General features: G+C 38.6%; 4 protein-coding genes across 5 annotated transcripts in view; 1 reads left to right on the forward strand and 3 right to left on the reverse strand.

Annotated features, from left to right (window-relative positions):
- Nucleotides 1–399: 399 nt before the first annotated feature.
- Nucleotides 400–10,447, reverse strand: ptdss1a (phosphatidylserine synthase 1a). Its single transcript, XM_006801377.3, has 13 exons — nucleotides 9,858–10,447; nucleotides 9,260–9,351; nucleotides 8,913–8,957; nucleotides 8,709–8,833; nucleotides 8,431–8,589; nucleotides 8,033–8,184; nucleotides 7,638–7,779; nucleotides 4,192–4,304; nucleotides 4,010–4,075; nucleotides 3,504–3,603; nucleotides 3,275–3,343; nucleotides 2,150–2,216; nucleotides 400–1,947 (listed from the first exon to the last, which is right to left on the reverse strand). The coding sequence occupies exons 1-13, from the start codon at nucleotides 10,037–10,039 to the stop codon at nucleotides 1,853–1,855; spliced, it is 1,407 nt and encodes a 468-aa protein (XP_006801440.1). The 5' UTR covers nucleotides 10,040–10,447; the 3' UTR covers nucleotides 400–1,852.
- A 1,882-nt stretch (nucleotides 10,448–12,329) lies between these two features.
- On the reverse strand, nucleotides 12,330–15,209 carry LOC102785811 (uncharacterized). The gene is made up of 7 exons (XM_006801376.3): nucleotides 15,151–15,209; nucleotides 14,903–15,068; nucleotides 14,675–14,770; nucleotides 14,500–14,556; nucleotides 13,998–14,099; nucleotides 13,777–13,893; nucleotides 12,330–13,645 (listed from the first exon to the last, which is right to left on the reverse strand). Exons 2-7 carry the CDS (start codon nucleotides 15,062–15,064, stop codon nucleotides 13,616–13,618), a joined length of 564 nt encoding a protein of 187 aa, XP_006801439.1. The 5' UTR covers nucleotides 15,065–15,068; nucleotides 15,151–15,209; the 3' UTR covers nucleotides 12,330–13,615.
- Nucleotides 15,210–15,598: 389 nt separating this feature from the next.
- LOC118454964 (uncharacterized) lies at nucleotides 15,599–22,176 on the forward strand. Its single transcript, XM_035912344.2, has 6 exons — nucleotides 15,599–15,646; nucleotides 17,893–18,069; nucleotides 20,676–20,795; nucleotides 20,884–20,940; nucleotides 21,042–21,149; nucleotides 21,240–22,176. Exons 2-6 carry the CDS (start codon nucleotides 17,905–17,907, stop codon nucleotides 21,336–21,338), a joined length of 549 nt encoding a protein of 182 aa, XP_035768237.1. The 5' UTR covers nucleotides 15,599–15,646; nucleotides 17,893–17,904; the 3' UTR covers nucleotides 21,339–22,176.
- Nucleotides 21,890–23,947, reverse strand: part of plekhg4b (pleckstrin homology domain containing, family G (with RhoGef domain) member 4B) — a 29,186-nt gene continuing 27,128 nt past the window's right edge. For both annotated transcript variants that reach the window (XM_006801375.3, XM_035912341.2), the window contains one exon: nucleotides 21,890–22,240. In XM_006801375.3, the coding sequence (XP_006801438.1) occupies nucleotides 22,235–22,240 (6 nt within the window). In that variant the 3' untranslated portion in view covers nucleotides 21,890–22,234. The remainder of the gene's footprint in view (nucleotides 22,241–23,947) is intronic.

The raw sequence follows: 23,947 nt of genomic DNA on the forward strand, positions 1-23,947 counted from the left end.
AAAGCCTGTATATTACTTTTAAAAAAGGAAAGAAAGAAATATGCCTGGCTGGAGTTCAGTGCGCAATCTCTTAAATGTGCAACAGTGTGTCTGCCACTACTCATGTTTAAGACTATATGTTTATTTCCAAAGGAACAGCAACCGTACCTTCAAATACATCTTGCTGTAGGTCAGCATGCGGCAGCTATTTCAGTCTGCGTTTCATGCTGTGCAGACAGAGTGAAATCTGATCTGTTATGGGCCGTGCTTGAATCAGCCAATCCAGCCCTCCTTTGCTGCAGCGGGACACTCCTCAGGGGTCAAACAATGTCATTTAAAATTTCTCTTGTTAAGTACGCAAACACAGAGGGGCTTCCTGCTAATAGGAATGTGACAGCAAGTAAAAACGACCAAACAAGATTAAGAGGAAATGAAAACACTTTTAATACATTTCACAGTGGAAAAGAACAGCACAGGTCGTTTTCAGCAGAATTGTTTTTGGCAAATGACATCTAAATCCACAGACGAGGTCCTATTTAGTGTCTACTGTATGTAGCACGGGAGCCAGGTCTGTTCCAGAGAGGTCAGTGTCTGGATTGTCAAGGATTATGAGGGATAGTTTATCTGTACTGAGATGATACTGACACATGAAATGGAAATATAACCTTCAAAGAAAATACTCAAGGCCAGAAGAATCAAAGACACACAAAAAAATCAGTCTTAATAGAAACTGAAAGAAGATAGGAATTAAAAAAACAAAACAAACATGCAAACAGGCACAAGGGGTGAATTAAAATGTTACCACGACAGTGAAAAAGGTTCACATAACAATACTGGCATCTTGCTGTGTGGTGAATACAAAGACTCTTGTAACGGTTTCCTACTACAACACTTGTTTTGATTGAAGTCAGCATGCAAATGCAATATACACAACAAGGTCAATCCAGACACAGACAGAAAAAACGGACAATACATGCAGTAATTTGAATAATTATCTTCTCTTATTAGTAAAAAAAAAAAAAGAAAGAAAGAAAAGAAAAGAAATTAGCAGCCACAGGAGGACAAGGAGAGTAAAATCACTCAAGGTCACAATGATTCACAAAATACTCGAACATTACTTAATGTACAGTATTTTCAATAAACTTTCTGCAAAGTGCTTAAACTGTGTGCTTTGCTTCATTACAGGCCAAACACAGACCCAAGCCGGTGATCCTACCACGCTAAAGCTGTCTGGTATTGACCTCCTGCCCACATTCAAGTTAAAAAACATAAAATAGTGAACATCTATGATGTAAATAGATAATCAGTGACAGACATTTATATAAAAATGCTTTAGCTTCTTTTGTGCTATAAACATAGACGCTCCACTAAGTGATAAATTCTACATAATGGCTTTTAACATTGAAATGGGTTTGATACCAGAGTTGGTATAAACCAGTCAATTGTACATTAGCCTTTAATGATACTGCTTCATAGGATAACTGAATTATAGCTCACTAGCTACAATGATCATGCAATTATATTTAGAAATGGCAGTTTTTGTTGCCACACCTTTCTCTCACACACTCGCACAAAATAAAATTCTCCCACTCTTTCATCCAAAAAGCAAACACAAAAAAAAGTGATCAGTGGTTTAGGAGCTTTTATGACTACAGCACACACCAACGTGTGTATCTCTGGAGTCTGAGCCACTGTGCACTCCTAATAACACTGCATGGACCTGTTTTTCCACTTCTGCTGTCTGCACTCCATCTACTGTAGGTGGGTGGCTCTCTAGGCTTCGGTTACATCAGGAAGTGGTCGTAGCTTTACCCTCTTCTCCATCTGTAATCTTTCACACTTTGGGTTACCCAACAGCCTCCGCCTCCAACTCCTACTGGCTGTCGAGGCCGTTGATGGATTTGGTCTTTTCTGAGTCCTTCTTTCTCTGTCTGGCTTTAGGGCTGTCACCGTCTACATCAGTTTCTCCTGAAACATGAAGGTCACATATTTCAAATGAACCCATAAAGAGATGTAACTGCACTGTGTTTGTTCTCATACATGTATGAGTATGCATATGTAAAGCACTATAATAAACACTAGAGGTCACCCCTTTACAAGACAACAACTGAATACTGGTATGCATTTTTTAATGTGGTGTGCTGGATGAATTACAGTGAAGCCAGTGTACCTTTAAATCCCTCATATACATGGTCAGCAAACTCTGCGAAATTACTGTCTTCACATTCTGAGAGGCTCTGAGGGGAGAAAAGGTTTAAGACACATGACACACACATACATGTAACTGGACAGAGACCATACTGTACATGCATCACGACTAACTGACTCCGTACAGCTTTCTCTGTAAACAAGCCGATAACAACCCCTACAAGGAAAACCTTGAATGTTAATATTTACTAATGATCTTTGAGAGTAGATGATTATTTAGCTACAGAGCATTAAGCATGGTTGGCTTCACCCAGGACATTTGGCCTTTTGCCATTCAGGCACAGATGTCAGTTTGTTGTAGCTTTATTTAGACGTAACAAGAGTTTACAGAAAGGCACTGAAGTGTGATGCTTGATGCTATTGCACTGATCTATATGTGAGTAAAGTTCAACTTGAATCCTTTTTTATATTGTTAATGATTGTGGGTGTGGGGTATGGCCAACCAAACCGTGTATTTGTTAGAAAGGCTGCGAATAAAGAAACAAGTTGGGATTGAAATTCAAACATGTGCAAATCCAATTTGCACATGTTTTAAGTGCTTTTATGGATATTCACATTGTTTTTCCTAATTCCTATCATTCCTGTCCTCAACAGAAGGGAAAAACTTCAGACTCCTGGCAACCACAGGTCACTAAGGAAACTATATTTTCTGTGAGACCGGTTGGAAAGGGGTTGCTAGTGGTCGCTGGTTGAAAATGGTCGTATACGGTGCTGCACCGATAGCCTCTTAACACTTACTAGCTATCAGCTGAGCAGGGATACTTTTACTCTGAAAGTGTGACACCTTCAGAGTAAAAGTTGTCTCATTTGAAATGTTTTGGTTGCAGTGGTAAAGCACAGCTTTCACTTTGAAGGGGATTGTTCTCAGTTTCTTGTTGTACTGCTCTTCAGGTTTCACTACTGCTCTGTGAATAGTTAGTCTTGGTAAGTTTTTGGTGCAGGGACTACACTAGTTACCAGAGGCTGCCAGGGGATTGTCGGCTGGTCTGTAGGCCTGTGTGACTAAGGCCTTAAATTCTATGTAAATGCTTCAAGGTCTGAAGCAGTTAAATGGAAAAACCCATGAAAGCTAAAGCAATAAACATACCTTTTCCCTTGGACCATATGTTTCTGCGTACCATACCATTCCATACAGGCACAGGAATGTAATGAAGGCCTAAAAACAGAATGAAGAAACTGTAAAATGATTCATGGAAAACGTGTAAAAAATGACTTGCAGCATTCTATTTTATTTGTATGTTAGAATATTCGTATTAAAAAACAAAGATATATGTATGAAAAAAATTATACGTATTTCAGTGCATGATAGACCTTACCAAACACAACAGCCAGAGGATCACATAGAGGATCTGTGTTTTTGAGAACAAGTCCTGCCCAAACTTAATGCATGCCAAAGCCTCCAGAAAGGCTATTGCCCTGTGAATGAGAGAGAGGGGGCAAAACAAACACATAGTTCAGTATTTTAACTCACTGGTAGCAAAAAGAAGAGAAATCCAAACCTAAAAATAACATCCAAATCAAACATGTCAGTTTTGGGCTTTTATCTGCGAGCAGTGCTTGGGTCACTGACCTACACATTTGAACTTTTTTGGATAAAAATATTCCTGATGTAGGTCAGCTGTTTGACAGCTTAGTCCTTGAGTGAGGCAGTGAAATGCCTGCATGAATACCACTGTTCATAATCTCTGGTAGCTCAGGTAACATCTCCTCCTTGAGCTGCTGTCACTGGCCATGGCTATGTGTACACAGCACTAAATGTTCATAGGAATACAAGATGTTAAGCAGGCTTATTATTAACAATCTTTAAAATCAGGTTACTTACCCAAATACCCAACACTGGGTCCCGACTCTCTTGCACTGTGTGTCTGTTAGGTACGCATAATACTGCCTGAAGGAAAAAACAAAGCAATTTTTTAGCAAATTTCACTGGAACTTCTAGTCTGTGTCTCTGTTTCCTTTAACCCATCTGCCACATAATGAGGGTAAATGCATGAAATGATATACCTTACTGTTGGAGCTGTGATGATACCGATGAACAGGATTCGACACCAGCTAAGAGCATGGCTTGCAGGAAAGATGAAAATGTGCTTAAGGAAGAATGTGTTCAACTCAGTAAGCTGTGAAAAAAACAAACAACAAATGATAAAAAGGACTACAATTAAAAACAAAAGCAAGTATAGCATTGTTTACAATTATTCAGACAGTAGGACATTTCTATTCATTTTAACATACTGAAACTTTAAACTTAAACTCACAAAACTCTTTAATATACTCTAGCCGGCCACTTTGTTGGGTACACCTGTTGCACTTGTGCATAACGCAAGTATTTAATCAACCACCCGCTGAAGTTAGATAGAACCTTAAAGCAGATGTGCTACCTCAGCAGAAGACCACAACGGGTGACACTCCTAACAGCTAAAAATAGGAAACTGAGGCTACAATTTGCATAAGTTCATCAATCTTGAAAAACAGAAGTTTGGAAAAACATTGCCTGGTCTGATGAAACATGATTTCTGACATGAAAGCATGGATCCAATCTCTCTTATATCAACAGCTCAGGTTGCTGGTGATGTAATGGTGTTGGGAATATTGACACAAGATAACTCACCATGTAGCACACCTCAGATAAACTTCACAAACTGGTTTCTTGAACTCAAAAATGAGTTCACTCATTCACTCACTGTAGGGCTGTGCGATATGACCAAAATCTTATCGGAGTCCCGATAACGATATAAATCACATTAATTTAACATTTTCTGTAAATTCTGCGAATCTCGGGCAGCTCGACTTGCGTGAAGTGTTTCCAGCTGCGCGTAGTGTACCTGGAGTCGAGTGTTTTAACTGATGCATGAAACGATACATTTTTAGACATAAGTTGTAACGGCCGCCGTTTTCTTTGTGAGTATTTATTACACGGCGTGCTGCGGGGAAAAGCCTGTTCTAACGTTTGAGTATTTTGAAAAGTCTCAACAGGATCTTGAGCTTTATTGTGAAAGGTTTATGTGGAACATAAACCAGCGGACACGCGAAGGTTACCGTCGCTGTTGCCAACGACAACGCATAAAAACAGGCGCTTGTCCGTCAGTAGTGTGGTTATATTAAATATAAGAGAAAGAGTAAACTTTAAGAAATATATATAGCCACTACAGTGACCATCAGAACAATGAAAAAATATTGCCGTAAACAGTTTATTTTGCGACACCACGAAACAAACGATAGCGTAAAATGAAACGATAGATGTTTTTATATCGTCATCCGATATATATTGTTATATCGAACAGCCCTAACTCACTGTGTACTCAAATGGCCTCCACTGCCACCAGATCTCAATCCAAGAGAGCGCCTTTGGGATGTGCTTAATGTAAGATTCACATCATGAATGTGTAGCTGATAAATCTGCATCAACTGTGTGAGGCTGTCATGTTGATATGGACCTAAATCTCAGGAATGTTTCAGCACCTTTTCGAATCTATACATGAATGATTAAGGCACATCTGAAGGCAAATGTGGTCTTAAGACAAAAAAAATATATTAGCATGTACTACTAGTTATAAACAGAACTGCATTACCCTTTTTAATATTAACATACTGTATTATAAAATATAATTTAAAGGATGCAAAGGCAGCCAGGAAAACTTGCAGTTCAACTTTTCCCATCATATTTTAGCATTTTTAAAATCAAGCAGATAATATGAGAAGGACTTGGCTGTGAATACAGAAATGTTGCTGATATATGTTAATTAGATCTAATGCAATTAGGCCTTTAGGCCTCTGCAGTCTATTCAGTGTCATCAAACTACATTTACTCTCATGAGATTCATTTGTTGTTCCACCAGATTTTTTAAGGATCTAACATTTCTCTCACATGTGTAAGCCACATTAGAATAAGCACATAATTAAAATTTGTATTAATTAAATGTATGCTCTATTTGTTTATAGATCAGCTATGTACTGTTGTTAAGTTTTAGCGAGTTAATTAATGTCAGAGTATACTGTCACCCCAACAGGTTGAATGGGTTCACATTCAGCCTGTTCAACAACCGTGCAGGAAAAATATAGTAAGCTGTAAAGCTCTGATTTAATAAAATAGATCACTGTATATTTTATCATTGTTCAGGTAATTATTCAGACAAACAATATCCTCCACGGTTTTTTGTTGTAGGTAGGAGGACCACATCCCAACAAACTAAATGTGAGGCAAACACTGTGTCTGTGTGGGGAATAAAGTGGGAAAACAGCAACAGTACTGAGAGGTAATCTGAACACCTTCAATTTTATTTCTCTGTTAACTTAATTTCTCTTAACACTTTTTTTTTTATTTTAGGCTGTATGTGTCCATAAATTGGCATACTTTTTTGAGCCATATCTGACAATTTTGGCTATTTTTTAATCCAAAAATACCCATATATTGCCTCACTTCACTTTGTATTAAACCACCCACACAAAACTGAAAACATTTTTCAGCAAAACCCCCACAAAAACTAAATATATCTTGTGAATATAGTAAAAAGCCTTCCCTTTGTATCCACGGGGTAAAAACCAGACAATGGAAAAGTGCATGTCCTGCAGAAGTAGTCAAACTGTGGGACACTATCTGAAGATGTGGGACAAGTAATAAAAACGCTGCACAGTCCCACATCAAAACAGAAATCTGGTCACGCTGGTGGGAGAATATTTATAACAATTGCACTGCTTACTCATTTCAGAAAAATGTAACATTTACTGAACTAATTTTGGGTTGAATTAAGGACACCATAAAAAAAATTCTCTCCCAATGCAAGTCACACTTGGATTAAGAGTTTGGCAACAGTCACAGCAGTGCATTTAGAGGGCGCCTTTGTAAAAGCCCACATTGGCAGATAATGAGGCGGAGGACCCGCAGCAATGTTTTTTCACTCATTTGGCCAGGAGCCTGTGTGGTTGAATTTAGTGAAGAGCAGCTCAACTGTCACCATGTGGAGTACAGCTGTGCCATGCCCAAGCTCTTCAACTAATTCTAAAAGACTGCTAATTACTATTTAAGGCCTCAAGAGAGTTCTCAACTGGCTGAGAGAGAGAAAGTGGAGGATGGTGCCGTTTCATCACCAAACACAAAAAGTGGAGGAACACCAGCCTTTAGCTTTCATCACCCTGGCAGCTTGTGGCTAGAAAATTTGGCAGCTATACTCGACTGTCCAGTGGAGAGCAATGAAGCTAACTTAAATTCTCCATCGTTTTCTCATTTTCATAAAATGCTCCCAAGTAGTTCAGCCTGTCTCATTCTCATGGGATAAGCTTTTAACATGCAGCCAGCAGGACACTTGAGCATTATGTGGGTACATGTAGGACAGGTTTTAGATTGCAGCCAATTAGATTAGCCAGGACTTAGACGGCAGAGCACACAGGATGATCTCTACTAGTCAGCACTAAGTCACCATGAGACGACAAAAGCAGATTTCTCACGGACCCACCTGCCAAATGATCATGAACAGGTAGACGCCCGTCACTCGCTGCAGAGAAGACTTTGGGTCAAGCCAGCGTACATAGGTCCAGCTTGCAGGGGTGAACTGCAACACGGCTCGTTTGATCTTCCCTGTGGTGGTGTGGATGTCCCTGGATGGAAAGCATAGAAGGAGGGTTTCAAAGGCATGCAGATAGATTTTCAGTAAGTATTATGTTAATGTTAGCAGACAAAGCTACATGAAAGCAATACCATCACATGAATCTTTCAAACCAATCCCCCTTGATAAAGATGTGGGGTTACTTTCAAAACAATTTATGACTCTTATCTACAATATAACTTGATGCAAAAGAGGATAAAAGTTTAGACATAGCTGTAAACACATCCCACAACATAAACTCATACTTAATACTGGCCCAGTGGTAGGTCCTCATCTCCAAAAAGCGGCAGACAGTCATGCCAAGCCAGATTCCCCCTCCATTACACAGCAGAATATCGAGAATGACTTGGTCCCACCAGCATTCAGCAAAGTTAGGCAGAAGGTGCATGAAGAATAGCTATGGACACAGAAAAAGAACATTTAACAGAATAGTGTACACAATACATGCACGTAGCCTGCAATATTTTGAAGGAATATGTAAAATCAAACGCCACAATTCTCCACAGGATAAACCACTGACATCCCCAGCTTAGATGACCTGAAAACTTCACCGTTAACAAGAGAAACAGAGAAAGAAAGGCCAGCGGGCAGAGAGAAAGTGACAGCTTGTGATGGCAACCTTATCTGCTGTGTGCATCTCTACCTCAGTAAGTTCCCACGTAATACTGATGGTCCAGCACAATCCATAACTTCGAATGAGAAGTGCCTTCATACCCCAGCCCCAGAAATGGCTGAATGCAAAAATGTCAAAATGGCTCAGGATTCTCTCCCAGGTGATGACATGGCAGTTCACAGCGTATTCCTGCAGGCAGAAGTGCATGCAGCCTCATTAAAATGATTAATAATCCCTCGGATAGTGCCGCAAGTAGAGCATGCAAATCAACAGGAAAATGATTTTTGCTGCAAGCCTCCATCGCTCACCATTATGTCTGCCTCTCTTTTGGCATAGCGCAGGTTTGGATCCAGCCAATACATCAACTGCTTCACCTGCTGCCAGTTGAGGAAAATGATGAAAACCAGGAACAGGAAGTAGAGAACACTCAGACCTTGGCAACAGAAGGACACAATGTTAGTAGAGGAAAACCAAAGATCTGAATAAAGATAGATTGTGTGAAAAATACTCACCAAAGACTATTCGCCATATCGCTGGGTGTGGTCTGGTGAATGGACCTAAAGAGAGGTATATTAAGACGCTGCATGAAAGACATGTAGTAACAAAGTTCTCTTGACTTCTCAGATAGAGTAGAAAAGAGCCATGTAGGTAGCAGTTCATTTTATTCCACTAATGGTAAGGTCTTTACTGAAGTTCCTCTTTCTTTCTAGCTACAGATATTCTTGTGAGAAGCAGGGTGTTATTTACAGTTCTATAAAACACAAGTGTGTGTGAAGCTCCTTCTAACCCACTGTAATTAAGGTCCTTTATGCAAACACACTTGACTGAGCTTCACAGAAATATTATTGTGCTGTCTTACCATTAGGAAATGCCAAAACACTGATGACAAGGAAGAAGGAGATGACCAGAATGACCCCCACCCAAAGATTATTGTCAGGGTTTCCATCATCTCTGCAGACAGGGAGGGGAAACAGAAAATTTAAATCTCAGCGACAGTCAGTTAACCTCAGTATCACTGCTTATGTTAAGTTAAAAGGCACATTTTTACAAGTATGGTTAACATCCTACTTAAAACTAAAGTGATGTGGATGCTCTTTAAATAGCTTTAAGCTTCTAAACAGCTGATAAAGAGATCATATAAAGCAAACAAATACTTTAAATCTAACATTATGAGTCATGCCCTTGCTAGTTACACTGTTGTAGCTAATGCCAACACAGGAAACAGAGTCCCCTATTTGGTGCCATTGTATAACTAATGGATTATTGCTATCTGACGAGGTTAAAGTCTAATTACCTCACAGATTAAGAATGTGACCCATTCCCAATTACTGTAAGTGCGCAAAGCTAACGCTATAGTTAGCTAGCCTCCTAGTGTACCTGGCGCTCTCTGAGCATCACTGTTCCTGCTAGCACAGCTAAGCTAACCCACTAGCGAGCGCTAGCTGTGAGCGACTCACCTTGTGAAAGCGAAGTACATCAAACTGAGCACGGTGCATGTCAGCAGCGTTATCGTGTGCGGCTTGTAGAAAAACTCGATTGTGATATCTTCGACCTGCTGCTCGTTTATCATTCGGAAATGCATCCTGTAATTCACATCATCCTTGCTTAAGGTATGGGATCCGCTATACACGGCCGCCATAGCTGGACGCAGCCAGGCAGGAGAGCAGCAGCAGCAGCAGCAGCAGCTCCTCACGGCAGCAAGAGAAAGTGAGCCACCTCGACCAGTGAAAAATACCAGGAAAAAGAAAAAAACACCAGACACAGTGGAAATAGTTACATTACTAACGGTACGGCAAGCAAAGCAAGCGGCAGAATTAGAAAGGAGGAAAGACTGTTAAGAGTCAAACTGTTCACTTCTGATGTTGATTGGTTTGCATGCTTGCTGGGAGTGTCTCGAGGCGGAAGAGTTCACGTGCTCGTGTGCTGATTGTTTTTAGCATGGCTTCCAGGCAGGGACTTTATGGCATGAGTGACTGCGCACGTTCTTGACTTCGAAAATCTCTCAGTTAATTATGTGACTACAAAAAAACACCTTAAAGCTATGCATAGGTTTTGGCGGCTTGCACAAATTACAGGCGGACATCCGTTTGCATGTAAAATGAACGCGTTTCCTGAGTGTTTTCTCAGAATTGGATGCGTCACTTGTTTAAAGACTTAAGTTGGTGCGTGCTTGTCTCCCCCCTGTGGCCCCTTATGGTTTCACATGCCGCGTTAAACAAAGCTCTCCTCTCCCTGCAGGGGTCAGAGGCATCCTTTATACAGCCTTTCATCAGAGGTAAAAGAAGTACTCGCACTTAAAACAAATACTTTTCACATTTTACTTAAGTAAAAATATTTAAATGAAATGTGCAAAAAGTGCTTAAAATATGAAAGTAAATCATTAGATATCAGGATATGTTTTTATTTACTTTATGGAAGATGAGCAGTCTAGACATGATTATATAAATTTTATATATTGCAGCCGCTAAATTAATCATATAACAATCTTTCCTTCGACTGCTACCTTTAAGGGTCATCATCTGCTGCCATCCCAACCTTTCCCTATCTTCTTCCTCTGTCACGTCACAGCATGACCTCCTTCAGTACATCCATGAATCTTCTCTGTGGTCTTTATCCCATTTTCTCCTGCCTGGAAGCTCCATGTTTCAGCATCCTTTGCCCAGTATAGCTAATATTCCGCTTCTGCACATGTCCAAACTATCTCAGCCTTGACTCTCTAATTTTTCTCCAAAGTGCTCGACCTCAGCTCTGACATACTCATTTTAAATCCTGGCCATTCTGGTCACTCCCTAAGCATCATCAGCTCTGCCAACTCCAACTTGGCTTCGTGACTTTTTGTTGTTGTTGTTGTTTTTTTGTTTTCCAGCCTTTCCTGTCCAGCAGCTTTATAACATTGAATCACAGTGTTGAATGCATTGTTGTGTCAAACACATTAGCTTTGCCATGAGAAGTTCTATAAACTCTCTATAGGCTTGTCTTGTTAGTCAGTTTCTTTCTATTATTTTTATATATTATTAATATATAGTGTAAGTGTAACACTACCAAAGCTGACAGACAGCGAGGGCCTCCTGTTTGTTGTTTGTGTCACTGTATCCAAACCATAGATCACACCCGATCTCAGAAACATAAATTAACTAACAGTAAAACAAGCTATTATTATTCCATGGGCGGCTGTGATTCAGGTGGTAGAGCAGTCATCTACCAATCAGAACATCAGTAGATCACCCCCCTGTCCATGTGTCAAAGTATCCCTGGGCAATGCTGAACACTGAGTTCCCCCAGATGCCTCCATCAAAATGTAAACGTTAGTCAAAGCGCTTAGGCATACGTAAAAGTGCTGTATGAATGCACTCTGTGTTAAAAACACACTTTTCTAAACTTACATTGCAAAGTTCAATACATGGGAAAATACTATTGCATCTAAACTTACTGTAAAGCAATACAGTGACTGATTATTATCTCAGTACACAAGCAGCAAAGCAAGCTTGTTGAAGAAAAAGGGGCCCGTGCAATAAAAGCTATTTAAAATAAAAGAGAAAATACACAACAGTAGCAAAGATCAAGTGAAATCAAGTGAAACCAGGAAATGTTCTGATTGATGTGCATCTTAAGAAAACATTTAAAAGAGGTCGCCAACAGTGCTGACCTCATTTCAGGATCAGATAAGTGTCCTCTGCCCGAGGACCTCAACTACAAACACGCCATTATACAGCTGTGTTATGTTACATATATAACAGATCTTAGAAGTCACTAAATCCTAAAATCAGTTCTAAAACAAGCTATTTGTTATATTTGACCTTTGTTTCATCATTTTAGGTTTTTAAAGTAATAATTTCCTGTGATCTGAGAAAGCGGAGCGGAAAATAAAACACATTATTTCCTTCTTAAATACGCGCAAGTCCAAAGCAGATATTGACACAAAATCAAGTAACACACAAAAATTTATTTATAAAGCACATTTAAAACCAAAGTGCTTTACAGTGAAAAGAAAGCGAAAAAAAGAAAGACTTCCTCTCGAAACGTTCACACTATCTGCACAAAATAACAAAAAGCGCCCCTTCATCTGCGGTCCTAAAGATCAACAGTTGCTGAATACGTGATGAAAGTACAAACACCTTAAAAGTAAATAAATCTGCTCAGTTGCTTTATTTTACTGACGAGTGTCTGTGTCATTTTTCATAAACAGCAGAAAACGTGAGCTGTAAAGGCAGCTGATTTTTTACAAGATTTTAGGATCACGCAGAACAATAAAAAGTTCTTTACACACAATATATCCAAATAACTGTTCTTACTTTATGTTTCTTTATAGACTATATATCTTTAAATTGTTATCAATAATCAGTTATTATCATTGTCTATATTTACCTATATAAATTATTTGTTCCCATTAAAACTATTACATCTTACAGACTGCATTGCATGCTTCACATATTTTCTACTTTGTAGCAAACATAAAATAACCCTTGCTTCTCAGATTCATTTGTGCATGTTGTATCGGGGTAGTATTACATTTACACAGGATACAGCAGAGCAAAACACACAGAGAACTGTTTATTTAAAAATATAACTATGTGCTGATTCACAAACACCATAAAAACCAAATAATGCTAAAATGCATTAAACAGCAAGCAGTTAAATAAGTGTTTACAAATGGCTAAAAATACAAATACTGAGATTTTTTGAAAGTTTAAATTTCAGGAAAGTTTGAGGAATTCTGTCAGCTTGTCTGCTCAAGGATCCGGGGAGCAAAAGTCTCTGTGTTATCGTAAAAATTTGGAGACATAAAATCAAACTAAGAGTCGATGACAAGCACTGGAGTCCAGCGGCACCGAGCTCACACCTGTATTATATTTCTCCTAGAATTTTCTTTTTAAAAAATTATTAATGTCCAGAATTATAGTTTGTATCTCATTAAAAAAAACAACTACTGTACGTTTACCTTTTTGCAAAAATCAAAGACAGCTTACAAACACACTTTTTTCTTTTTTTACTGAATACAGATGTGGCCGCTGCTTTCATATGATCCAGGAGTAAACATGGAATGCAACTTGTGACTGTTCAAAAAGTAAAGTAATACATACAAGTTATACTTGGGCAGCAGTGCATGACAAATACAGGCTTTCACAGTCGTTGTTTGTTGCATGCTGAGGAGCATATGACACTGACAGGAAAGTTAAATGTAGGTCGTTCGCGGGTTTCCATCTGTCACTAAAATTCAGTCTCCCTGTTTCAGCAGTACGGTGGGCTGCAGAGAAAAACGATGAAGATCATTATTATTATTATTATTATTATTATTATTATTATTATTATTATTATTTATAAAATATCTTGTTTTCACTACAACTATCTTGGAGTATGTAAAAATTAAAGACATACCAAAGTGTTGAAATGTTCTCTGCACACAGCTTTGCTCAACCAGTAGATCAAGAATATGGCTATCAAATTTTCAACAACCAGCAGGGTCATTATCAGCACGCTGATTCCTTGAGCCACCTGTAAAGCAAATCAAAAGCAGGTCGAAGTAGTTCAACTTAACTTGGAATTAAAAAGAAAAAGCAAACCAAACAAAACGAGAGTGACTGTAAGCTGCAGCTTACCTTGGCATCGGTAGGATGATAAGGAAAGAAGACCAAGGCGAGAGAAAATGCTGCAACTGACCAGAAGAAGCTGATTATGTTCAGAGAGAACGACAGCTTTGTCTGAAAGATTAGGAAACACATTTCATTAGAAGCATCAACCTCACCAGTGCTACCAATGTGGGTTTAGCGTGTTCCCCATTTAGGACAACAGTCTGAGATCGAAAGAAGAACTTTTTAAAGAAGCTCTCCGTTCAGGTTCAAGTGAATGTTACATATCTATAACTGAACGCATCTGTGTAAAACCATAAAAACTGTTTCCTGACATAATGAAGTAATGATAATTAATACATGCATAATATTTTATATTAATAATAATAATATTTTTTCCCCTGACCAAGGCAATAGTCACTGTTATGCCATAATCCTTATGCCAAATTGCTGTAATCAGCAGAAATTTTCTTTTCTATGAAAAGTAATTTCACATGAAAACAAAACCTTAATTTTAAATCAAATTACTCACCACATGCATGTTCGGAAATTTTCCTGCAGCAAAGGACAGCATACCACAGACCACAAACTGCAATAATAATACACATAAATTGTTGAAAGCATGAAAATAATTCTTTCCAAATAACGAAAAGTTTTAGCAATTTGCTTAAACCCCCCCAAAACAAAGCATTTTTGTTTGTTTTTACCAGAATACTCGGTAGAGTGTAGAGGAACACGGTTGGACTGTTTTTTTGAACCAGTCCAAGTGTGAAAAGAAACACACCAGCGATGGCTTGAGCTGCCTGATAAAAAAGAGAAATCATACTAATATGCAGAAAATAGTGTGCATAATGTATAAACAAGCAGGGAATTATTTGGATAAAATGCAAATTATTTCTTTACACTTATTTAATGCACGGCCGGTTTAAACTTACTCCCATAGGTGTAGGTTTCCCCTTAATAACAAAGACCTTGTAGGAGTCTCTGAAGACACAGTGGAATTTCTCTGGCATCAGCTGACCATCTCGGAGATCCCTGAGACTTCCAATTGGAATGGTGATGATCATCGATTCATCACATACGAATGTCTTCCTCATTCTCCTGTGAACGAGATGAAAGCTCTTTTTAAGCACCTTGTAGCACTCACCAGTTGCTGAGGTGATCTCTGCAAAACACGCAATACCTTTTTTCTTCTTCTTCTCTGAAGTTGATTCAGACTTGAATTTCTCTTCTTTGGCTCTTCTTTGAGTTTGACAAGGAAATGACCTGATGCATCAGTTGTCTTTGTTTCTGAAATCCCCCCCACGCCACAAACACACATGCACACCTCCCATCCCCCTTCTTTCACACCCACAAAAGGCTTGCATGCAAACTTCGGCCAAGATTTAAAACTGACCTAACATAAAATCTAATATTTCAATGAACATTGTTTTTAAAAAATCCTTCACAAATCATGTTTAGGAATAAAAATAAAACACTTGATATAGAACATACGGTAGTGAGGCACGGAAACTTGAGGACATTATTATGGCACACTTTTTTTCAGAGGGAGGAAGTTGAAGGGCACGATGACCTCATCTGTGAGCTTCTGCAGGGAAGTTGAATTCATGCCTAAAGAGAAACACTCATGAGCGAGACAGATGCAGAGTGTGAATTAGAGACTGCTCAAGCCAAACGGGGTAAGACTCTCGATCTTCTCTACTGCACTGAAAAAAATCTTTGCTAAAATATACATATTTGCATTTGTGCACATCCATCTGTATATATTTGTAGATTTGTTAGAAAAAAATAATTTTAAAAATCATTAACGCCTTTGTGGATTACAGCTGCTGTCACAATCCACTTTTTGTCGTTTTCACTCTTACTCTGCTTGATGATAACTAACATTATTTTTTGTCGTTTTTTGGCCTGTAAATGTGTGACTCTTTAAACGGCTATAAATCTAACACATAATATCGTTCACTTTGGAATTTTCTTGCTGTCTCTTTCCAGCTTCCTTGAAATAAATAAGAAACTAATTTAGTAAAACAGTATCGTGTGTTGTATCCACCATATATGGCAAAGAAGTAGCAATAGTATATGCAACTGTCTCCTGAATGCAGCACAATAACCATAAATAATCTCCTCACGGTGTTAGAAAAAGTTCAAGGAAACCTTCGTTCTTACTTTTTAAAATCCTGCTGAAAGATTTTTTTCCAGATAATTTAAGTATTGTGGTTGAAATAAACATTACGGCAACATTCCTTTCATATGTGTTATCATCCATCCCTTGTAGTGGACATCAGGTCTTGTTTGCTCACAGGCTGATGTGATGTAATGATATTCGTCCATTTTCTGTGCATTTCTTTTTATTTCATTAATATTAAAACTGTTAAATCCTGGAATACTGTTATTATAACAAAGAACTCCTCATAGTCGAACGCTTTTTCCATTCTGTGCATGTAAATACTCACCTAAACCTGGGTTTAACAATGATCACGGATGGCATTACCGAGGACTGAGCGAGAAAGGATCTTACTAGGACCTGTAGAAGGCGAGTCGTACTCAGTGCTGTCAGGAGATGAGGTGGAGGAGGGCCAGATTGAAGGGTTTTGAGGGCCCTGAACAGGAGCAAAATGATGACACCCTATTATGGATAGGAAGCATTGTGTAAGTTAGGACTCGGAAGTTGTGGGATTGTGTTTCTCAGCGGCCGTACAGGACACTGACCTGTGAAGGGACTCATCCTTTGGTGGTCTCAGCGTTGTGGTCAGGACCTCTTAAGAGGGGTTGAATTATTTTCTGTCACTTTGATGGAAGCCTAATCTGTCTTGACCTATATATACTACTAGGAATCACTACATTTGAGTCATGCGTGAACGCAGATATGTTAAAGAGTATTTTCGGTTTTAATGTTGCCTTTGGAGATGAACCCCTCTCTGGTCTGGTATGTGCTGACATTTTTTTTCTAAAACCTAGTTACCTATTTTTCGTCTGATATAATCAGCACCAGCTGTGGTTATGAGCAATGTTGTTCTGTTTTCATTTTTCATGTTAAAAATAATTCTCTGGTTGAAACTGCATTGATGAAGACAGGAGAGGTAAAGCTTAATGCACTTCTAGTATGAATTATATAAATCAAAAGCTGGTGTGTGTGAAACAAGGCTTTTCCTTCTCTAGAAATCGTAAGCCCTTTATCAAAGAATACTTCTTATGACATATCACCTCAAAACCTGGTATGTTCTCCGCCGAGCTTTCACCTTCATCCTATAATGTCTGGCCTTCCCCCACGTTGTGTCCTGACAGCTCTTGGTCTGACTTTACTTCCACAATATTGAGTAAAAATCTTTCTGCCTCACTCTGCCCTCTGCTTCTTGAAGTATTGACCCAGGTTGAAAATAAATAAGAGGTAGTAAATCCTGCTGTCTAGTGCAGAGATAAATATTTTGTTTTCAAAGGGATTGAATTACTATACATTTCTAAAGTCCCACTAAATCAAAAGTAAGACTCAAATTTTATCGCTCAAACTCCTGTGTGGCTATAAAACGTGGAAGCTGCCATTCCTGTTATTTTGAAAAGAAAGTCCATGTGCTCTATTAGCCAGGCCTCACAAATGTGTTATCAATAGAAAGATCAGGATGTCCTCTTGACCACGCAGTAGGGCTCATAGAGAGTGCATAAAGTGTATTCTCATAGTTATGCCCTCTGCAGAGGACAAAAGGCAGTTACATTACAGTATTAGATTTTAAAAAATACCATGTAACTGTTCTCAAGGCCTTTGCAGTAGTTGCGCCATATAAAAAAAAGCACCACACAACATACACAAGTTAACAATTAGCTAACAATGATTTAATTATGCCCCGCGACCCTGAAAAGGATAAGTGGAAGTGACTGGATGGATGGATGATTTAATTATGCATGATAATGAAAACAATTATCTCTCCAGACCAGAAGCACCATGGCCTGCGCTGATGTTGATATGGACATCCATGATGAGGATGATCGCCACAGAGGTGGACAGAGGGAGCAGCCAGTAGTGCGTTATTATCAGGCCTCTGAGATGATACCAGACAAGAAAGGGCCACTGCACGATCTGATGCAGAAACATCCAGCTGTGTTGGGGGTAAGAGGACTCAAACAACAGTCTTTGTGAAGTGTGACTTTGTGTGATGTGCCACAGAGCGTTTGCACGCTGATGGTTGCTGATACCAGCAAAAGGAGAAAATACAATAATACAAACTACTTTGTCAACAAAGATATGAGCAGTCATTAAACCCTTTAAGCTCTCATAAATGCCCAAAATTTAATGACCTGCATAACCTCTCACATTGGATTTGTTTTGTTTTGTCTGCTATTTAAGAATATGCTTCACACTTTGTATGTTGCACATCGAGAAAAAAAAGGAAGGACCAAAGCTGATTTATTTTCTCACACCTAAATGTATGAATCCTTTTTTCAAACGTTGCATAGACATCCACAGGGGAATTTTTATTTCTTACTTTTTAATTTCATGTTTAAAAATATTTATGAGTATTCATGCAAAGCACATATGATGCGTAGACCTACCCAAAATAACAAGAGCACTCTGAGCAGATGTGGGCAGTAGCAACAGGAAATGCTCGGTGTTTTTGTTGCTTCATGTATAAAAACTGTTTCATATAACCCTTTATAATGTGCTAATTGGTAACACTAAAAAGTGTGCACAGTTGCTTTTAAAACTAAAGGATAGATAATAAAGTTCACAAACTTATTTATTTAATATTAATACCATCGAATAATTGTTCATAATCAACTGCACTTTTTTGCCTTCATTTGCTTATGTAGGCATGTTTATTAGCTCTTTAGAGTAATGACCTACAGTAACTGATTATCATGCTTAAGAACAGTTTTCCACATTAAAATTAATTAAGAATGTTCTCTTTAGGAATTTATAAATAAAAAGGGTTATTGTAAGAGGATCTGAGGTTGATCTGTCCTGTTGCTGTGTGAATGTGTCTAGGATTTATTAAGTTACCTGTATTTTACCAGGAAGTGCCACTGAGATAGTGTCAATCCATCCAATTTACAAGAGAGATGGGATCATACAAAATGTTTGTATTTTATTGTATAAAATACAACATACGCATCATAAAATACAAAATCTACAGTATAACAAACAATATACTAATATCCACCACAACCACATTAAAAAAGTTCATCCACATCTCATTAACTGTTTCCTATAATTCAACAATAGATATACGCGTCAAAGTTTAACCCTTTCTGCAAACTAGTCTATGCCACAGTGCGTAGTACAAAAACACAGCTTTCACCAGGTCTGTAAAAATCCTCGGCACGTCTAAAAGCAGCTGTTAGTGGCACATAGCTGGTAACTATTGGTACTTGGACAGAAATGGGTACAAAGTACAAACTGGGAGTTTACCCAGTATCGTTACCTACCATAGAGAATGCAGCGGCGATTCGGAGACTTTGCGATAAATTGTAGAGAAGTGTGGTACGCTGAAACAAGAATCTGTAAACCCGAGGAGGTGGCGAGCAGTACAGTACATCACTATAATAAATCATAGAAAGAAAAGCTACTTGCGCCCATTTTTTCTTAGAAGAAACTGCAAAGTAATTTTTATTCATCAAATAAAAACCTTCGCTCTGAGCTTCCTGGAAAGATTAGCAATGTGCACATTATAAAAAGCTTATCATTTACCCATACACCCAAACACTTGTATGTGTCGGATATAACAGTGGTTAAAATCATCAAACCGCTGTTAGCGAGCTTTTCAGAAGACCAGAAACAATGTTTTGTAAATGTTTCTCATACCTGTCCACAGCACAATGCCGTTTTCTGTCCAGGGCACTTATCATGTGAGCACAATAGTTTTCATTTGTAAAGTAATATTGTTGCACCCAGGCGTGCATGGGATAATGATGTTTCTTTTCGTATATGGTCATGTGAAAATGAAACTTTTCATGGGACCTGAATAAAAGCTGATGTTGTCAGTTTGTTGGTCCGGTGCATGTAATCCTCCCCGGACTGGAGGTCTCATCAAATTCACTCCTAGGTCAAACTGTGCAACGCTCAGAGAAATTGCAAAAAACCCAAGAGCCACATCTCAGGCTCTACAGGCCTCAGTTAGCATGTTAAATGTTTAAATGTTTAAATGTTTATAACTGTACAGTTTTTAAAAAGCGTAAATTGAATAACTTGTTTGGAAAACGTGCCAAAAGAAAGAATCTTCTCCCTAGAAAGAACACGGCTGCTCAGTTTAGGTTTGCAAAATTGGATCTGAAGCAAGTTACAAGACTTCTGGAATCTTTTGGGCATGTGAGACCAAAGCACAGATGTTTGACAAAATGCACAGCAGCATGTTTGACAAAAATAAACAACCCAAAAAACAAAAACGCAGCATATTAGTAGAAACACCCCATACAAACTGTCAAACATAGAGGGTGGAGGTGTGATGATTTGTGCCTTTAAAGGTGACAATGAAGAAATCAAGAATTCAGACTTCGTCTATGATGTGATCCATGCTTGAGAACTCACTACAGAATGCTTCCTAATGCGAAATACAGTTCACCTAAATGCTTCTGCAAGGGCCTCAATTCAATTAAACCCCAGGCCCTTTCATGCATTTCATTCCTTCTTAGAAAGGCCAAAAATAAATCTTAAAAAAAGACTGTTGATCTTAATGCCATGTAAATATTAATAATTTTATGTCTCTGTTGTTCCTTCAGTCTTTGCAGATGGTGAGTGGCCTCCTCAGCATCGGAGTGGGAATAGTTTTTGCAGCAACCCAGGAGATCCATGAGTCGCTTTTCTCTCTGTTCAGAGTTTCCCAACTGAGCGGCTCGCTGGTACGTCTCTGCTCAAACAGAAAATTACGTACTAAGTAGAGAAGACTAATTTCTGGTACTTTCTAAACTCTATTTTCCTCCTTCGCAGTTCATAATCGCCGGAATTGTTTCCAACCTGTTGTTCAAATACCCAGCATTGCTTAGTGTGAGTAAAACCCAGCACAAGTCTGACAGAAAATACAGCAACAGATGGTGAATGTGATCATTAGTTTAAAGAATACTGTTTTTGTTGTTGTTTTTTTACAGGTGTGCCTCACAGTAAACGGCGGCTGCATTATTGTGGCCTTTCTTGCAGTTCTTCTGATAAGCGTCGACCTGGCCAAGTGGGATCCACAAAATGAAGATCATCTGAGGGTAAGACACGTTATAAATATGATAAAACGAACTGTTCCTTTATATTTTTGTAAAAGAAATGTAATGTTTTTATTTGTTTGTTTCTAGCAGATGGAGATACTGGAGCTTTGTGTACTGGGGCTTGAAGTTTCCCTCTCTGCAGTCCTCTGCTTCTGGTTCTCCAAAGAGAAACGTGCAAAAAACAAATAATCAAACTGATGAAATTTGCTGAGAAGAAAGTGAGGATCAATAATACTATACTGTAAATAAAGTGTTTGAATGAAGAGGAATAGGGAACAATATATTTATGCTTAAAAGAAGTTAAGTGATGCAAACCTTTAGCGTTTTCTATAGTCTGAGTGTGGCTTTCAGTTTTGTCTCAATTGTCTATACTGGAGTACAAACCCCCGCTGCACAGCCTGGGCTGTGGTCTGTGTGTAAAGACTGACTCGGACTGAGAACACAGGACTTGTGGTAAACGAGTGTCAGCTTCTCTCATGTGCAGGAAAAACCACTTTTTTTTTCTACTCAGCCCCTGCATCTCTTTGTTTAACGGTAGTGCTGAGTCTCTTAGTTCACTTCTGTATATTTGCAAGGGTCTCTCTGTGTGTGGTTTTTACACTCATACTTTTTTATCAGTGGAAATATCGGTTGCATGTTTTTGCGTGCACTCACACTTTTGAGATGTTTTCACGCACTGAGCGTTTTGCTCAACTTTGAAGACTTTTGTGTGTAAAAGAACAGCTTCCCCCAGTGTAACAACAAATACAACCACGTGTTTAAAACATTTTAATCTTCTGTACAAGGACTGACTGCAAGAGAAGTGCGACAGTACAACATTGTCGGGATTGGTCAGCTATGTTTTGTTTTGTAAAATACATCTACAGTATAAACACATGGCTAGCTTACAAAAAAAATGTACAGACCTCTGACGTACCATCACGACAGCGTATATTATGTGTCAGTTATACATTTACAGTATTGTAACGAAATGTCATGTAATAACTTGCATTTTAGTCATTAAAGTTGTAGTGCTGTGAAGCTTTAATCCGCTTATCTTTCCCGTCTCCTCGCCGTGAAGTACAAGCTGCTGCCTCCTGCAGACCTCAAAGCTGCAAAGAAATGCAAAAGGAAAAATGTTAAAAGACGTTTAAAAAATATGTTTTTTTTAAAAATATGATGCAATCAGAAGGGTTTAAGTTAAGTAAACATGCAGCATTAAGCATGTCAGTCAAGAAAACGCTCCCAATACACCTTTTAATAAAGCAAAACCACATCGCATGCTAGATGAACACCTGTCAGCTGTAAAATGCTTAGTGATTTTAAGGCATCAGGGTTTCACACAACATCAGGAAGGTGAGCAAAATGTAGACAAAACTGTGCACTGTGTAAAAAAACAACCAAAACAACACAACCTTTAGCAGTCGAAATAAAGTTGCCAGCTTTTTTTTTTTATTAAACGTTTTATTTGTGTGGCATTTAAATCAAAAACATTCTGAATAGGTTTTTTAACCTGTAATGTTGATTAAATGTATTAAAGTTGGACAGAAAGTACATGAGTGATTTATTTATTTGTCACAACGCATACCTTTAATATGCTTAAAGGTAGAGGGATCATAAAAAGCTTTTACCTATCAGGATACCCAGTTCTTACCAGCTTTTAAAAGATATAAATAAATAAACTGTGTTATTATCTATGCAGTCAAAATGCAGAAGCAGCGTGTAAAAAATGAAGTACGGTGCACCATTCAGGAGGCTGTATAACCACTTTTAGCAACAGTAACTGGAAGTTATGGTTTTCTGTGTGACCTTATCATTTTCTCACACAACTGTGAAGAAACTTTGGTCTTTACTACTACAGTGCTTCACGTTACTGAGGTTTGTATTTGCATATCTGCTGCGCTCTTAACTTCAAGAACTGGACGTTGACTGGACGTCAGAACCATGATTCTGCTGTACTCTGTATCGTCCTGCAGCATAACCCAATTTGGGCCAAGCTTTAGCTGTTGGAGAGGTGGCCTCACATTTGATGCTAGAATACTTTTGTATAAAGAGAAGTTCACGGTCAACTCTGTGATTGCAAAGTGCCCAGGTTCTGTGTTTGAAAAACAGGCCCCAAATCATCACTCCTCCTCCTCTGCGCTTGACAGTTTTGAGGTGTTTTGAGGTGTTTGTGGTGATATGCTGTGTTTGCTTTTTACCAAACATGGTGCTGTTCATAACTGCCAAACATCTCCAGTTTCACCCTCTTTCTAATTATACTGTCACACACTTAACATGTGAAGTTACATGTGTAGCGTCTGAGATGTAGCTCTGCGCATCAAACGGTCCGACCGCAGCAATTTGCTGGGAACGTTTGGCAAATGCCTTGTGCGTTACATTTGAGAATAAAAGGTTCTCTAGTTTGTAAAGAATAACTTTAAATTGTTTGGAAAATGACCCTGAAACCCTACCTACACCTGAATGCTCCAAACCTGCACAATTCCCAGACTTTTTCTTTGATCGAGGTTCTCACGCTTGCTGAAGATCAACAGCGCCTGGCTGTTACTTACGCTCTTCATACTTAATTCTTCACACGCTGCTTCTGCATTTTGCTTAGTTTGGTGTTACATAAACATCGATAGGGTGTCATTTAAATAACCTTTAGAGCCACTAAGGACAAGATTATCTTAGAATTTAAAGAGCCTGTGCTGTCTTTTTTTTTTTTTTAACATAAATATATTACGTCTACACGTTAATACTGCCAGCTGCACTGGCTATTTTATAAATGCCTTGTTTTTCAAAAAATTAAATTTCCTCTACTTTTTGAGCTAAAAATC

Source organism: Neolamprologus brichardi, chromosome 11, assembly GCF_056152115.1.
Source record: "Neolamprologus brichardi isolate AB-2024 chromosome 11, ASM5615211v1, whole genome shotgun sequence".
Lineage (NCBI taxonomy): Eukaryota > Metazoa > Chordata > Actinopteri > Cichliformes > Cichlidae > Neolamprologus > Neolamprologus brichardi.

Bases quoted from the DNA above. Each gene is read 5' to 3' on its own strand.
- LOC102785811 (XM_006801376.3), bottom strand. From the start codon at position 15,064: ATGAGGAAGACATTCGTATGTGATGAATCGATGATCATCACCATTCCA. The intron at 13,894-13,997 runs GTAAGCTGCAGC...TTTGCTTTACAG, and splicing joins ATCATCCTACCGATGCCAAG to GTGGCTCAAGGAATCAGCGT. The intron at 13,646-13,776 runs GTATGTCTTTAA...TTTTCTCTGCAG, and splicing joins GAGAACATTTCAACACTTTG to CCCACCGTACTGCTGAAACA.
- ptdss1a (XM_006801377.3), bottom strand. From the start codon at position 10,039: ATGGCGGCCGTGTATAGCGGATCCCATACCTTAAGCAAGGATGATGTG. The intron at 7,780-8,032 runs GTATGAGTTTAT...CTTTCCATCCAG, and splicing joins TACCACTGGGCCAGTATTAA to GGACATCCACACCACCACAG. The intron at 3,344-3,503 runs GTAAGGTCTATC...TTCTGTTTTTAG, and splicing joins TCCTCTGGCTGTTGTGTTTG to GCCTTCATTACATTCCTGTG.
- LOC118454964 (XM_035912344.2), top strand. From the start codon at position 17,905: ATGGCCTGCGCTGATGTTGATATGGACATCCATGATGAGGATGATCGC. The intron at 18,070-20,675 runs GTAAGAGGACTC...TTGTTCCTTCAG, and splicing joins AACATCCAGCTGTGTTGGGG to TCTTTGCAGATGGTGAGTGG. The intron at 20,796-20,883 runs GTACGTCTCTGC...CCTCCTTCGCAG, and splicing joins CCCAACTGAGCGGCTCGCTG to TTCATAATCGCCGGAATTGT.